The sequence below is a fragment of the Budorcas taxicolor genome, chromosome 18 (assembly GCF_023091745.1).
Source record: "Budorcas taxicolor isolate Tak-1 chromosome 18, Takin1.1, whole genome shotgun sequence".
Lineage (NCBI taxonomy): Eukaryota > Metazoa > Chordata > Mammalia > Artiodactyla > Bovidae > Budorcas > Budorcas taxicolor.
In genome coordinates, this window is record NC_068927.1 from 25,470,326 (window position 1) to 25,483,086 (window position 12,761).

Here is a 12,761-nt window from a genome sequence, read left to right on the forward strand (position 1 = left end):
ATTTAATGTTCTTAGCCATGATTCAGCAAAATCAAATAACAGCTGATGACATAATTTTATGATTGTCACTGAATAGGTGTAGATAAAACTTTAGCCAAGAGGGATCTGCAGGAAATTTATGTACTGCACAGGTGTTCTTCTTGTCACTCAAGTGTCTTTTTAAGTTCTTGTTAATATGTATTTTTACCAAGTCTGGTTCCCTATTAGTAGATCTCTGAGCAGGAGGGAGGTAGTTGGAGTTGTGCACCTCTTTGAGGATGGAGGGTGTTTAGGTTTGTAAGAAATACAGTCTTATTATCAGTTCTGTTTAGTATTTTTTGAAGAATTGCTAGGTAGCAAAAAGGCAATCTTCAAACTTAAAAGATGAAAAAATGCAGATGACTAGTGATCTGTATAAACTATTCACTTTGGGGCTTCCCTGGAGGCTGAGAGGTTAAAGCATCTGCCTGCAATGTGGGAGACCTGGGTTCGACCTCTGGGTTGGGAAGATTCCCCTGGAGAAGGAAATGGCAACCCACTCCAGTATTCTTGCCTGGAGAATCCCATGGACGGAGGAACCCGGTGGGCTACAGTCCACGGGGTTGCAAAGAGTCGGACACGACTGAGTGACTTCACTTTCACTATAATGTCTAGGTGTCATTTATCTGTTTAAATAGCATGTCCATAGGCATTCTTAGTCGGTCCTTAAAATAACCCTGTGGTTGCTTTGTGTTGTTTAGTTGCTAAGTCATGTCCAACTTTTTGTGACTCCATAGACTATAGCCTGCCAGGCAACTCTGTCCATGGAATTCTCCAGGCAAGATGGCTCCAGCCATCTCCTGCATTGTAGGCAGATTCTTTACCACTGAGCCACTAGGAAGCCCACAGTAACCCTGTGGAAGAAGTGATTATTCCTATGCGCAGATGAGAACAGTGAGGCTTAGGGTAAGTGCCAGAAGTTCCACAGCTGGTAAAAGACTCCACAGAGTCTTGAACTTAAGTTTTCTCATTACTTTCCATGGACTGAAGTCAACTACTATTATCATTGTAGTCAAAACACAAAAATGGCAAGCTGGCAGAAGCACACAGACATGAAGAGATTGACTTGGGCCACAGTTAATCTGTGAAGTAAAGAAATATGTGTCTTTGGCAATAACAAGCCAAAGCCACTGGTTCAAAAGGTAGTAAATACTTTTCCATTTACTGTTTGTTGACCAATTCAAGCTTACTGAAACATCATCACCTTTTTTAAAAAGTTGAGTTTGTTTGCTTTTTAATACTTTATAGAGCTCTGAAAATTCCAGTAACAGATCACACCTACGAAGACTGCAGACTGATGATCTCAGCAGGCCAGCTGACACTGCCTATGGAAGCTGGGTTGGTGGAATTTACCAAGATCAGCCGGAAATTGAAGTAAGCGTATTTTTAAATCACCACACTTTCCTAAAGGTGTCTGAAAGAGATCTGAAATCCCGTATGTTTATTTTCTCTGGTTTCATTAATGCCCAGCTCTAGAACCTACATGGTGTTTATCAGGAAAGCCATTTAGTTTATACAGTTTTGCTTTTTAAAGAAATGCCACTTCAGAAATGTTTGTTAGTAGTGGGAGAACAAGAGATAGTAAACATGGGTCAGCACAAATCGCCTTTCTACTCAGAAACGGCTCAGAGTAGTTAGTCATTCCTGCCACCTTCTTATGAGAAGTATGGCATAGGGACTTCCCTGGCTGTCCAGTGGTGAAGACTTTGCCTTCCAATGCAGGGGGTGGAGTGCACCTCTGGTTGGGGTGTGAAGATCCCACATGCCTCACAGCCAAAAAATCAAAACATAAAACAGAAGCAATATTCTAAAAATTCAATGAAAACTTTAAAAATGGCCCATATAAGGAAAGAGAAGGATGGCACAGTTATATGGTTCTGGCATGAGGTGGTCAGAACTTCTCATGTGAAATAGGAATTGACTTGTAGAGTAGCAACTCTGGCCATCATTACATTTTAAATGCTTCCCTAGATCAACCTTCTCCTTCTGGGCACATAATTTTTTTTTAAGGCAAAATACTGCTTTGTGATTTTATGATCTAGTTTAAAACTGTTTAGAACATTCCCTTTGTAGTTCATGGTATGAAGGTGTAGCTTCCACATCCCATTCTGATTACAGTTCATTGTTTTCAGCCACATCAGGGATCTGCAGAATTTATTACTTCAGTAGACCGTGGCATCCTCCCTTGGAGGGAGCTGCAGAACCAGTTACTGTATTAAAGTTCAAAACTAAAAAAAATATTCTCTGGTGTCTAATGATTAAGAATCTGCCTGCCAGTGCAGGGGACACGGGTTTGATCCCTGGTCTGGGAAGATCCCACATGCCAAGGAGCAGCTTAGCCCACGAGCGATAACTACTGAGCCTGAGCTCTGGAGCCCATGAGCCACAACTACTGAAGCCCATGTGCCTTAGAGCTGATGCTCTGCAACAAGAGAAGCCGCCACAGTGAGAATCCCAGGCACTGCAATGAAGAACAGCATCCGCCCTCACCACAACTAGAAAAAGCCTGAGTGCAGCAATAAGACCCAGTGCAGCCAAAAATAAATAAATAAATCAGATCTAAAAAGAATATTTTTTGATAACTGATGTAGGAAATGCTGTTTATACCTTCTACATAACAATGTTTTGATATTATATTTTTACAATATTCCTGTAGATTTGAAAAATTTAGATAGTCAATGAACTTAGATGTAGAGGTATGTGTTAAGTCACCTGTTTAATTCTACAGGATGTGATATAAGCCACAGTATATTTTCCAGGGTTTTAAAGTTTTTTATAACTAACATTGGAGGAAGTGTGCATAGTCTAGTGAATTTCCCATCACAACATTTTGTGAAATGTGAGTCCATTATCAGCTGGAAATTACCTTGAAAGCAAGAATTTTATCTTTTTTTAAAACAACTCAGTAAGTATTGTTGGCATACTAAGTAATATTTAGATTAAAATGTGAGTCCTTGTGTTCTTCTCACGAATCATTTATTATCCTACCACATTGCTCATTCTCCCAGTTACTTTTCTTTCTCTCAGATACTTGGGATAATTACAGTTATGCTAATACTCTTAAAAAAAATTAGAAGTCTGTAATCATGTCCAATATGTGCTTTAAAATATTCATTTTGTTCTCCTTTTCAGATATTAACACTTCAAATATTTTCCCATCAGACAAATGAATAAAATAGTGCTCACAGAATGTCCATGTGGATTGTGAAGGGCTAATAATATGTCTTCGTAACTCTTTGTTTAGATTGGACTGGGATGGGATTCGAAAGCATTTGGATGAGTATGCTGCTATTGCAAGTTCCTCAAAAGGAGGAAGAATTGGAATTGAAGAATTTGCAGAGTATTTGAAGTTGCCTGTTTCAGATGTCTTGAGACAACTTTTTGCACTCTTTGACAGGGTAGGTTAAAGTTTAATCTTTAACATTTTTGTTTCACGAGTCCCTGCAGAATATAAATCAGTATGGCAGGCATTAGAAAGCTTGCTAGGTCACTGTTAGAGAACAAGACTGAGCCCATAGTTGAATTTCATGATTTTGATTTTTTTCCCCTTAACAGTAGTAGTAGCACTAGTAGTAATAATAATAGTAATAGAATAATAATTGTGAATATGTGTATGGCAACAGTTATGAGTATCTATTTTTTATTTTTATTATTGAAGTATAGTTGCTTTACAAATGTTATGTTAGTTTGTGGTGAATCAGCTATATATATTCATATATCCCCTCCTTCTTGAGCCTCCTTCCCATCCCACCCCCAAACAACTGTAGTTTCTGTTTCTTTTAAATACCAGGTCAGAAATAAATATTGTCACCATATAGCCATATTTGTGTATAGAATTGGAAAGGTTTATATAATTAGCAAGAATTTTAAAATTTATGTCAAAATCATACATTGATGACATTGGTGGCACTATTCTATTCTGAAGGTGGCACTATTCTATTCTGAAGGTTTCTGGACTTTGCCCAAAACATCTGAAGACCAAATAGATTTTAGTTTATTTATAACAAAGTTTTTAATTAAAGCATGACTGTTTGTCCTTATAGTGGGGATTCAGTTTTCTGCTTATGAATATGTATGTACATGGAATTAGATAACTGAATTGTCAAAAATTTCCTTAGGAAAAATGCATCAAGACTTCAAGTTCTCTCTCTTTCAATTTGTTCTTTTAATACGTAAAACTTACAGTAAATCTCACTTTATGATTATAGTTTTGTGAATTCTAACAAATGCATAGCGTGTAACTACCACCACATTCAAGATACACAATAATTGGGGAAAAAATTCCCTGCAGGTATGCTTTTGTAGTCAAGTCCTTCCCTCACTTTTAACTGCTGGCAGTCACTCTATCCCTTTAGATTTACCTTTTCCAGATGCCATACAAATAGAATCATTTAGCATATCCTTTTGGGTCTGGCTTCTCTCATTCAGCATAATGCATCTGAGATCCAGCCATATTGTTGCCTGTATCAGTAATTTGTCTCCTTTTATTGCTGAGTGGTATTTCTATCGGGTACCACACTTGGTGTATCCATTCCCCAATTGAGGAACATGTGGTTTCCAGCTTGGGGCTATTATGAATATAACTGTTCAAAGTGTTCACATATAGGTTTTTGGGTGAATGTAGATTTTCCTTTCACTTGGGTAAACACTTAGGATTGGGTAAATACTTGGTAAATAAAATCTTTTTATTTTGCATTCATTCCTGAAGGATATTTTGGTTGTACATATATAGAATTCTGTATAGAGTTCTTCCCTTTCAACAATTTAATAATTTCATCTTTTGCCTTCAGGCCTCCATGATTGCACTGCTTAAATAGTTGTTTTTCAACTGCCTCCTGCTGCCGTATTTTATCCAGAGATAGTGCTTGCTTCCCTGCCCCCCTTCTTCTGTAGGGGAAAGGAAGTCTTAAAAAATTTTTTTTTACATTATTATTATTATTTTGGCTGCAAGGCATGTGGGATCTTTAGATTCCCCGACCACGGATTGAACCCATGCCCCCTGCATTGGAGGCGAGTAGTCTTAATCACTGGACTGCCAGGGAAATCCCAGAAGTAGTGACTTTTGAATTTCAATGAGAGTCCTGTGATTGTAGTGAGAAGGAGAGAGGCTGCCCTGGGATCATTCCATCTTGGCTGGCGCCAGAAGTCCCAGTTCTCTATCACTGGGAAAAGATACTTTGCAAAGAAATTATAGCTTGATGACAGAAACCAGGACAGAGCTTTTTTTTCTTCTTATCCTGAGCTCATTAATGTTCCTAATGACTTACTCTGTGATCTCTTAGATGAAGTATTCTTTAACATGAGGCAGATAAGCAACCTTCTTCTGTATGGATTGTGCAAACCTCTATTCCGGGCTTGCTGCAGCATACAAATAATCTTTCCTTGTCCAAGAAAAGGTCATGTTATCACTGCAATGATGCTGCTAAAAAGTGTAATGAAGATTTAAGGGAAAGGAGAGATAGATTACTAGATGTAACTGTACAAACTGGGAAAAGAAAAGCTCTTTTCACTTGTACCATTACTTGTGTTTCTATGAGATTTATATAGCATCTTTCAGTGTGGCTCTGGGAACAATAAAAGCAGTCTTAAAGTTTTTAGAAATATGAACTTGGTGACAGGAAGGAATATGGCAGGGACATACAAATAAGGACAGAAAGCGTGGAAATGGGAAGTGACAGGAAACAGGGACCAAGGAAGTTCAGAGCACAGCAGACATTATGCTTGTCAAGATTTTTAATCAAGATTAAAAATAATCTCTATAGAGGTTGCCCCGCCTTTCAGGTGTTGAAGTGTCATAACAGCAGTAACAGGATAGTGTTGACAGCAATTCTGTCTTTTGATGACTAATGATACCTGCCAGTGGCCTCATTGTTTCTGTAGCACTGGGATGTTAGGGAAGATTTGGGAGTAGGGAAGGGAGTGTAAACCAAGGATTACAATAAGCCCTAGTAAGCCAGAGTGACTCTCTGTGAGCTAGAGAATACAATTGACTCCAAGCAGTTTGGAGACTGGTGAGCCTTTGTGGCCAGTGTGATCAATCACAATTTTGCATATACTCCTTCAGTCAGCTCAGATACCAATTGTTTCTGTGAGTTTTCTTCATTTCTTTGTGTAGTGTGTAGACTTGGCTTTAGATATAGACCATGAGCTGGTCTTTAAAACACATTTGATCTCCAGCACCCTGGAAGGTAGAGAAGATAATCTGGAGAATTAACGAAGGATGCATTTGACCTTTCTTTCCTTCTTCCTTTCCTTCTTTCTCTTCTTTTCTCTCTGTTTCTTCTTTCTCTCTTTCCTTTTTTGTTTTTAACACACCTGCATGTCTGAGCCTGTGAAGATTTGCTTTGTTTTGAGAAGCTGAACTATGCAGTCCTTGCCACACCCTGTGCACATCCCCGCTTCCAGGCTCTCTCTCAGAGATTTAGCTGGGGAATGTGTGTGTGTATGTGTGTGTTCCACAGGAAAGACAAAGAAGTTTAGTAATGTCATAGTTTGTTTCTGTCTGAGTAGCTTATCTTGCTAAACTCAGTGTTTATGAGGGGTGGGGGAGGAAGAAGGGTGGGAAAGAGAGAGGGTGGGGTGTTCCTCTTGTTCTGTCAGTAGCTATAAATTTTTGCAGGGCAGAGGGCTCCTCCCATGTGCCTTTCCCAATTTATCCTCCTTTTCCCCTTTTTTCTCTACTTCTCTCAGTCTCTCCCCAAGTCTCATGCAGTTGTGGTTGTTATCTGGGGGAAGTAGAGAGACCTAAGTATCTCTCCACATTCCCTTACACTTTTTTTTCCCCACATACATTCCTGGCTAGTTTGCAAAAAACTTCTTAATGGTTTTCATCTCAGTCTGGTTCCTAAAAAAAAAATTTCTGTCTATTCAGGTCCTTCTGATAGTCTCACACATTCTTTTAGATTGTCAGATATGTGATGGCAGATAATTTAAAGGTTCAACAGAAATGTGGCATTCATGATCCAAAGCATGGCATGGTTCAGTAGTTTGGGATAATTTCCTTATGAGAAGTCTCATCTCTTTGACAAAAAAAGAAAAAAGACCCTTTTGCTCTTTAGGTTTCATTCACCTTCTTTATTTTCCTGAATGTACACTGAACTCTCTAAATCAGAGGGTGATTTGGATTAGTCAAAAGTTCAGATGCGTTAGAGTTGAGAGCTGAGACAACAGTTTAAAATAGTGGCTTCTCAATATTTTTTATATTCATAATTCAGTTTTCAAGACTAAATTCTTTTGCCAGCACTCTCAAAGGGATTTAAATGCACTTAATGGTACTGAGAAACAATACTGGCTAAGGCAGAAATGATTATAACACAGTCATTTTTATACTTATAATAGTGTCCACACAGCATCACTTTATTTCATTCATTCTTCAGTGCTGTTTCCTTGAGCTGAACCTGTGCTGCCCTGCCAGCAGTATTTTATACAACCATGAGACAAAGTCCTTATATGTTTTAGGATGCATGTTGTCTCTTTGTTGCTAGTTTGACAATATACCATGTTATCCACCTCTTACTAGGGACAAGTCACATCTCGTCTAGGCTGCATCTCATGATACATTCAGTGTAATGCTCCACCTGGCACACATCACCATGCATATGTATGTGTGTGCTCAGTCATGTCCAGTTCTTTGCAACCGTGTGGACTGTAGCCCTCTAGGCTCCACTGTCCTTGGGACTTTTCCAGGCAAGAATTCTGGAGCAGGTTGTCATTTTCTACTCCAGAGGATCTTCCCAACCTGGGGATCGAACCCACATCTCTAGTGTTCACTGGTGGCAAACCTGTATTTCAATGGTTAGTAGACTTTTTCAGCAAAGAGCCAGATAGTAAATGTTTTTGACTCTGTGGGACATTTGGTCCTAAACTTTGAGCACAACTTGCACAACTGAATAAAATAGTTAATCCACCCCACTTAGAAAGATTTTTTTCTGTTTATTTCCAGTCACTTAAGCCTCTTAAGTACCCTTTCCTAACTCTCAGCATGGAAATCTGTATAATACAGCACCCTACTTCTCTAACAGGGAAGGGCAAGCAAGGATGCTTATTGTTGGCTCATGATTTAACACTTGAACTAATGTCAAGAACAGGGCATACAGGAAGAACTTGGGATAAAGAAACACATTCATTCCACACAATGAGAAATAGTCCTAAAAGATCTCCAGAAAATTTGTAATAGTCAAAAGTGCTGGATTGTCAAAGTGCTAAAGTACACACACATCTTTCCTGTCTAATATTTAAACAAAGTACATAGTAAAACTAGAAGAATTAAGTACTGGTTAGAAGGCAGAAATGGGAAAAATCATGAAACTTTTCATATTTTTTTACAAAATGGAAATAAATATCTAAATTTTCTTAGCCTATAGTCTCTCGTGTGCATAATGGTTTTGGTAAAAAGACTGAACTTGTGGCAGGCTATAGCTGAGTGATTAGTTTCTGTCATCTTTGTAGATGAATGATATACCACTAATTAGAAATGGGGAGGATGTCAATAAGAACTGGACAGATACGGCAAGAATAAAGATTCAGAGTGACCTCTTTTAAATCAGATGTGGAACGGTGGTCACCATGAACCCTGACTGCAGTCCTTCAATCCAGTCCTTAAAATTTACCAGCATATTTTATTTTCATCTGTTTAGAAAATATAGAAAGTAACAGTCAGTAAACTACACTTGATGGATGAGATCCAGTCTGATGCTTATTTTATAAATAAAGCCTTATTGGGACACAGCCATGCTCATTTATTTACATACTGTCCATGTCTGCTTTCTTACACAATGCCAGACGTGAATAGTTGCAACAATGACTGAAGTCTTTTATCCTTTAATTTTTTTTTTATCCTTTAATTTTTAATTGAAGTATTAGTTGACTTATAATGTTGTGTTTGTTTCTGGTGTATAGCAAAGTGATTCAGCTATATTTACATATTCTTTTTCAGATTCTTTTCCATTATAAGTTGTTATGAGATACTAAATATAGTTCTCTGTGCTATATAGTAGTACTTTGTTGTTTATCTGTTTTACATACAGTAGTATGTATCTGTTAATCCCAAACTCCTAATTTACCCCTCCCCTAGCTCCCCTTTCTTCTACCCTTTAAACTTTCAGTTCAGGTTTGATATATACTTTAGTATTTCATAACTCATGTGAAAAGAACTCATCTTGATTCCAATCTCAATTCATAGAATTTATTATATGAAATATACTCTAAAGCTCATATGATATAATTAACAGAAGAAGGATATAACTTTCTGAGTGGACTAGATGAACATTTCTATCCAGTTGTACAAGTCATCCTGAAAGTTGGACGGTCCTATATGACCAACCATTTCCATCTTCGGTTCTCAGGTTAACTCAATCCCCCCATGTAGTCCATCATAATATTAGGTGGGCCAAAACATTCATTTGAGTTTTCTGTAGCATTTGACTAACCTAATATTTTCCCTCCTTGAATGTTCTAAATATCCTTTTTTTTTGTACTAAGAATTTTTATTGGATTATTGTTGCTTGGAGGGGAGGAAATGGCAACCTGCTCCAGTATTCTTGCCTAGAAAATCCCATGGACAGAGGAACCTGGCAGGCTGCAGTCCATGGGGTCGTAAAGAGTTGAATACAACTGAACATACACATACACACACACAGTTGCTTTACAGTGTTCTGTTAGTTTCTGCTGTACAGCAAAGTGAATCAGTGTTCATATATCCCCTCTCTTATGGATTTCCTTCCCACTTAAGTCAACGCAGAGCACCCAGTAGAGTTCCCTGTGCTATACAGTAGGTTCTCATTAGTTATATATTTTATTTAGAACTATCCTTTCAAGCATGAGAATTATATGCTTTCTTTCTGGCTTTGCAATGTGAATCTACTGAGGAGACACTTAGAGGAAACAGGAAGGAGAGGGCATTGATTAAAGCTTAACTTTTTTATTGGAGCAAGTGAGCAGTTGCTGGCCTCCTCAAAGAGTATAAGGAGGTAAAGAATAGGGCTTTGTAAAGAACAAATTGTGTCAGACCAATTTAATTTCCTCCTATGACAGAGTGACAGTCCAAGATGATAAGGAAGAAATATATATTATCTATACGGAAAAGGCAGTGGCACCCCACTCCAGTACTCCTGCCTGGAAACTCCCATGGACGGAGGAGCCTGGTAGGCTGCAGTCCATGGGATCCCTAAGAGTCGAATACAACTGAGCAACTTCACTTTCACTTTTCACCTTCATGCATTGGAGAAGGAAATGGCAACCCACTCCAGTGTTCTTGCCTGGAGAATGCCAGGGACAGGGGAGCCTGGTGGGCTGCCGTCTATGGGGTCGCACAGAGTCGGACACGACTGAAGTGACTTAGTATATGGACTCTAGAAAGGCTTTTGATTTCATGCAACATGACATTCTCATCAATAAATTAGGAAGGTCTGGTTCAGATCATGTTGCAGTGAGGTGAAAGCCACACTTGACAGAGAGGCTTCATTGAAAGTGGGAGCCATGTGTCCTTCTGTGTTTTAGCCACTGCAGTCCCCCCACCTTGGAATTCTGTCTGGAGGAGCAACAGACTTGATAGGTTGTTGAAATACTTCTGAAAACCAGACAGTACGTCAAAGCAAAAATGAGAGTAAGTAAGGATGTCTTTAAAAGTTATAGAATCAGACCCAAGAAAAAGATGAAGTTAAATTCATATATTGCATAAAAATACTCAGGCATGAGAAGGAAACAGAATGCAAGAATGAAGCTGCTGCTTCATAGCACATGAAGATCTAGACTCAGAATTCTAGAGCTGAAAGGATGGTTAGTGTGAAATTGCCCGTCTTCCTCATTTTGCAGAAAGCTTCCAGCTCAAGAGAGGAAGTTGAATGCTCAAGACTACACAGCTAGTTAGTCACAGGACTGGGACCAGAAGTCCTAGTTCAGTATTCTTTTTACTACAGACTGTCTCTGGACTTTTTAAAAAATAACTTTCTTGAGGCATATTTTACATTCAGCCATTTTAAGCATACAGTTCTATGATTTTCTTATTGTTTACCATAAATCAGTTTTAGAGTTTTTCTATCACTGCATTATTATTCCTTGTGTCCTTAACTGTTCATTCCTGTCACCTACTTATCTCCCATCTCTAGGCAACCACTGTAGAGTTGTAAGTCCCCATGTGTTATTCTAGACTTGGTCTAGAATCAACACTAGTGATTTTCTGTCTGTATAGATTTGCCTCTTCTGGACATTTCAATGAATAGAATCTTACAATATACAGTCTCATGTCTGGCAGTTTTTGAGGTCCATCTGTGTTGTTGCATTTATTAGTAATTTCATCCCTTTTTATTGCCAAATAGTTCTCTATTATATAAATGTATCATATTTTGGTTTATTCATTCACCTGTTAATGGATATTTAGGTTGTTGCCACTTTGGAACTATCATGAATAGTGTTGCTAATAGCATCTGAGTATCACTATTGACTTTTTAAGTTCAATAAGTTCAGTAACTCTTACCCCCTCAAACTGAGGTTAAATTTTCCATTGAATGTGGCCTCATCTCCTACTCTTTCTCTCCAGATCTGGACAGTAGAGTTCGCCCAGACAGCAACCAAAGTTCCTATTAATGGTCTAATAAATAGCCATAGGGGATTAAATAGTCTAGAGAAGAAAAGGCTTGTTAATCTAATAACAGTCTTTTATTCCTTGACGGCTTATGCGAAACTGTTAGCCAAATGCTCTCCATCGTTACAGAAAAGAAAGGAGAAGAATTGGATTTAAACTTCAGCAAAAAACACTTCAGATGGGCATAAGGAGGCACATTTTATATGGCAATGGATGCTGTCAAGTTAATTTTGCAGTATTATAAAAACAAAGCCCATGTAATTTCCTCAGAGAGAAGCTTATATGAATGGATTTAAATCTGTCTGAGGCCAGATGGCCCCTTGTAATCCCCTAAAGGGAAGAAGTCCTTTTGTGGTGCTTCCTCAATGTGGTAAAGGAAGACATTTCGCCTTTGGTATTTACAGAGACCGTTTCATGGTGCCCCTGAGACCAGTTATTGGAGTCCTAGTGCCATAAAACTAGTTGGCAGAGAATTTTATACAGAACATTAGGTGTGGCAGAAGGAGACCTTGCCCCCATGTCCTACACAGAGCAGGGTCTCCCAGCTACTGTTCTCTCCCCAGTCATAGATAGAATAATCACTATTTAATTCAAGAATTATACAGTTTATGAAGTAATTTTTCATTTAATCTCCTATTTGCACTTAAAAAGTTAAGTTATTGAACTTAAAAAGTTAACAGTGACACATGATTGCTATTAGCAACACTATACATAATAGTTCCAAAGTAGAAAACCTAAATATCCACTAACAGGTGAATGAGTAACCAAAATTGTGATATATTCATATAATGGAGTACTATTTGACTTCATACTCTAAGCTTAGGAGTTTCCACAGTAGCCTGTGAGATAGACTCTGTCAAATGGCTGTTCAAAGTCCTCTCTAATTTCATTCTATCCTACTGAGCCTTTATATCCCATCATTTCCAGCAATAAACTCTCATCATGTTGAACTATTCACCATCTATTGAATTCCACACATCCTTTAGTTCCTCTGTCTTTTCACAATACCACCGCTTCATGTATATCCCTTGTCTGTTTGGAGAACTCTGACTTAGCCTATAGTTAGGCCTACACATTACCTTTTCTATAAGGGCTTCCTTGGTGGTGCAGAGGTTAAAGCATCTGCCTGCAATGTGGGAGACCTGGGTTCGATCCCTGGGTC

At 38.4% G+C, this 12,761-nt stretch overlaps 1 protein-coding gene across 1 annotated transcript in view; it reads left to right on the forward strand.

Moving 5' to 3' along the window:
• Window positions 1–12,761, forward strand: part of LPCAT2 (lysophosphatidylcholine acyltransferase 2) — a 64,472-nt gene that overhangs the window by 29,645 nt on the left and 22,066 nt on the right. Inside the window, exons 10-11 of the mRNA XM_052656276.1 lie at window positions 1,267–1,392; window positions 3,263–3,416. Coding sequence (XP_052512236.1) covers window positions 1,267–1,392; window positions 3,263–3,416 — 280 coding nt within the window. The remainder of the gene's footprint in view (window positions 1–1,266; window positions 1,393–3,262; window positions 3,417–12,761) is intronic.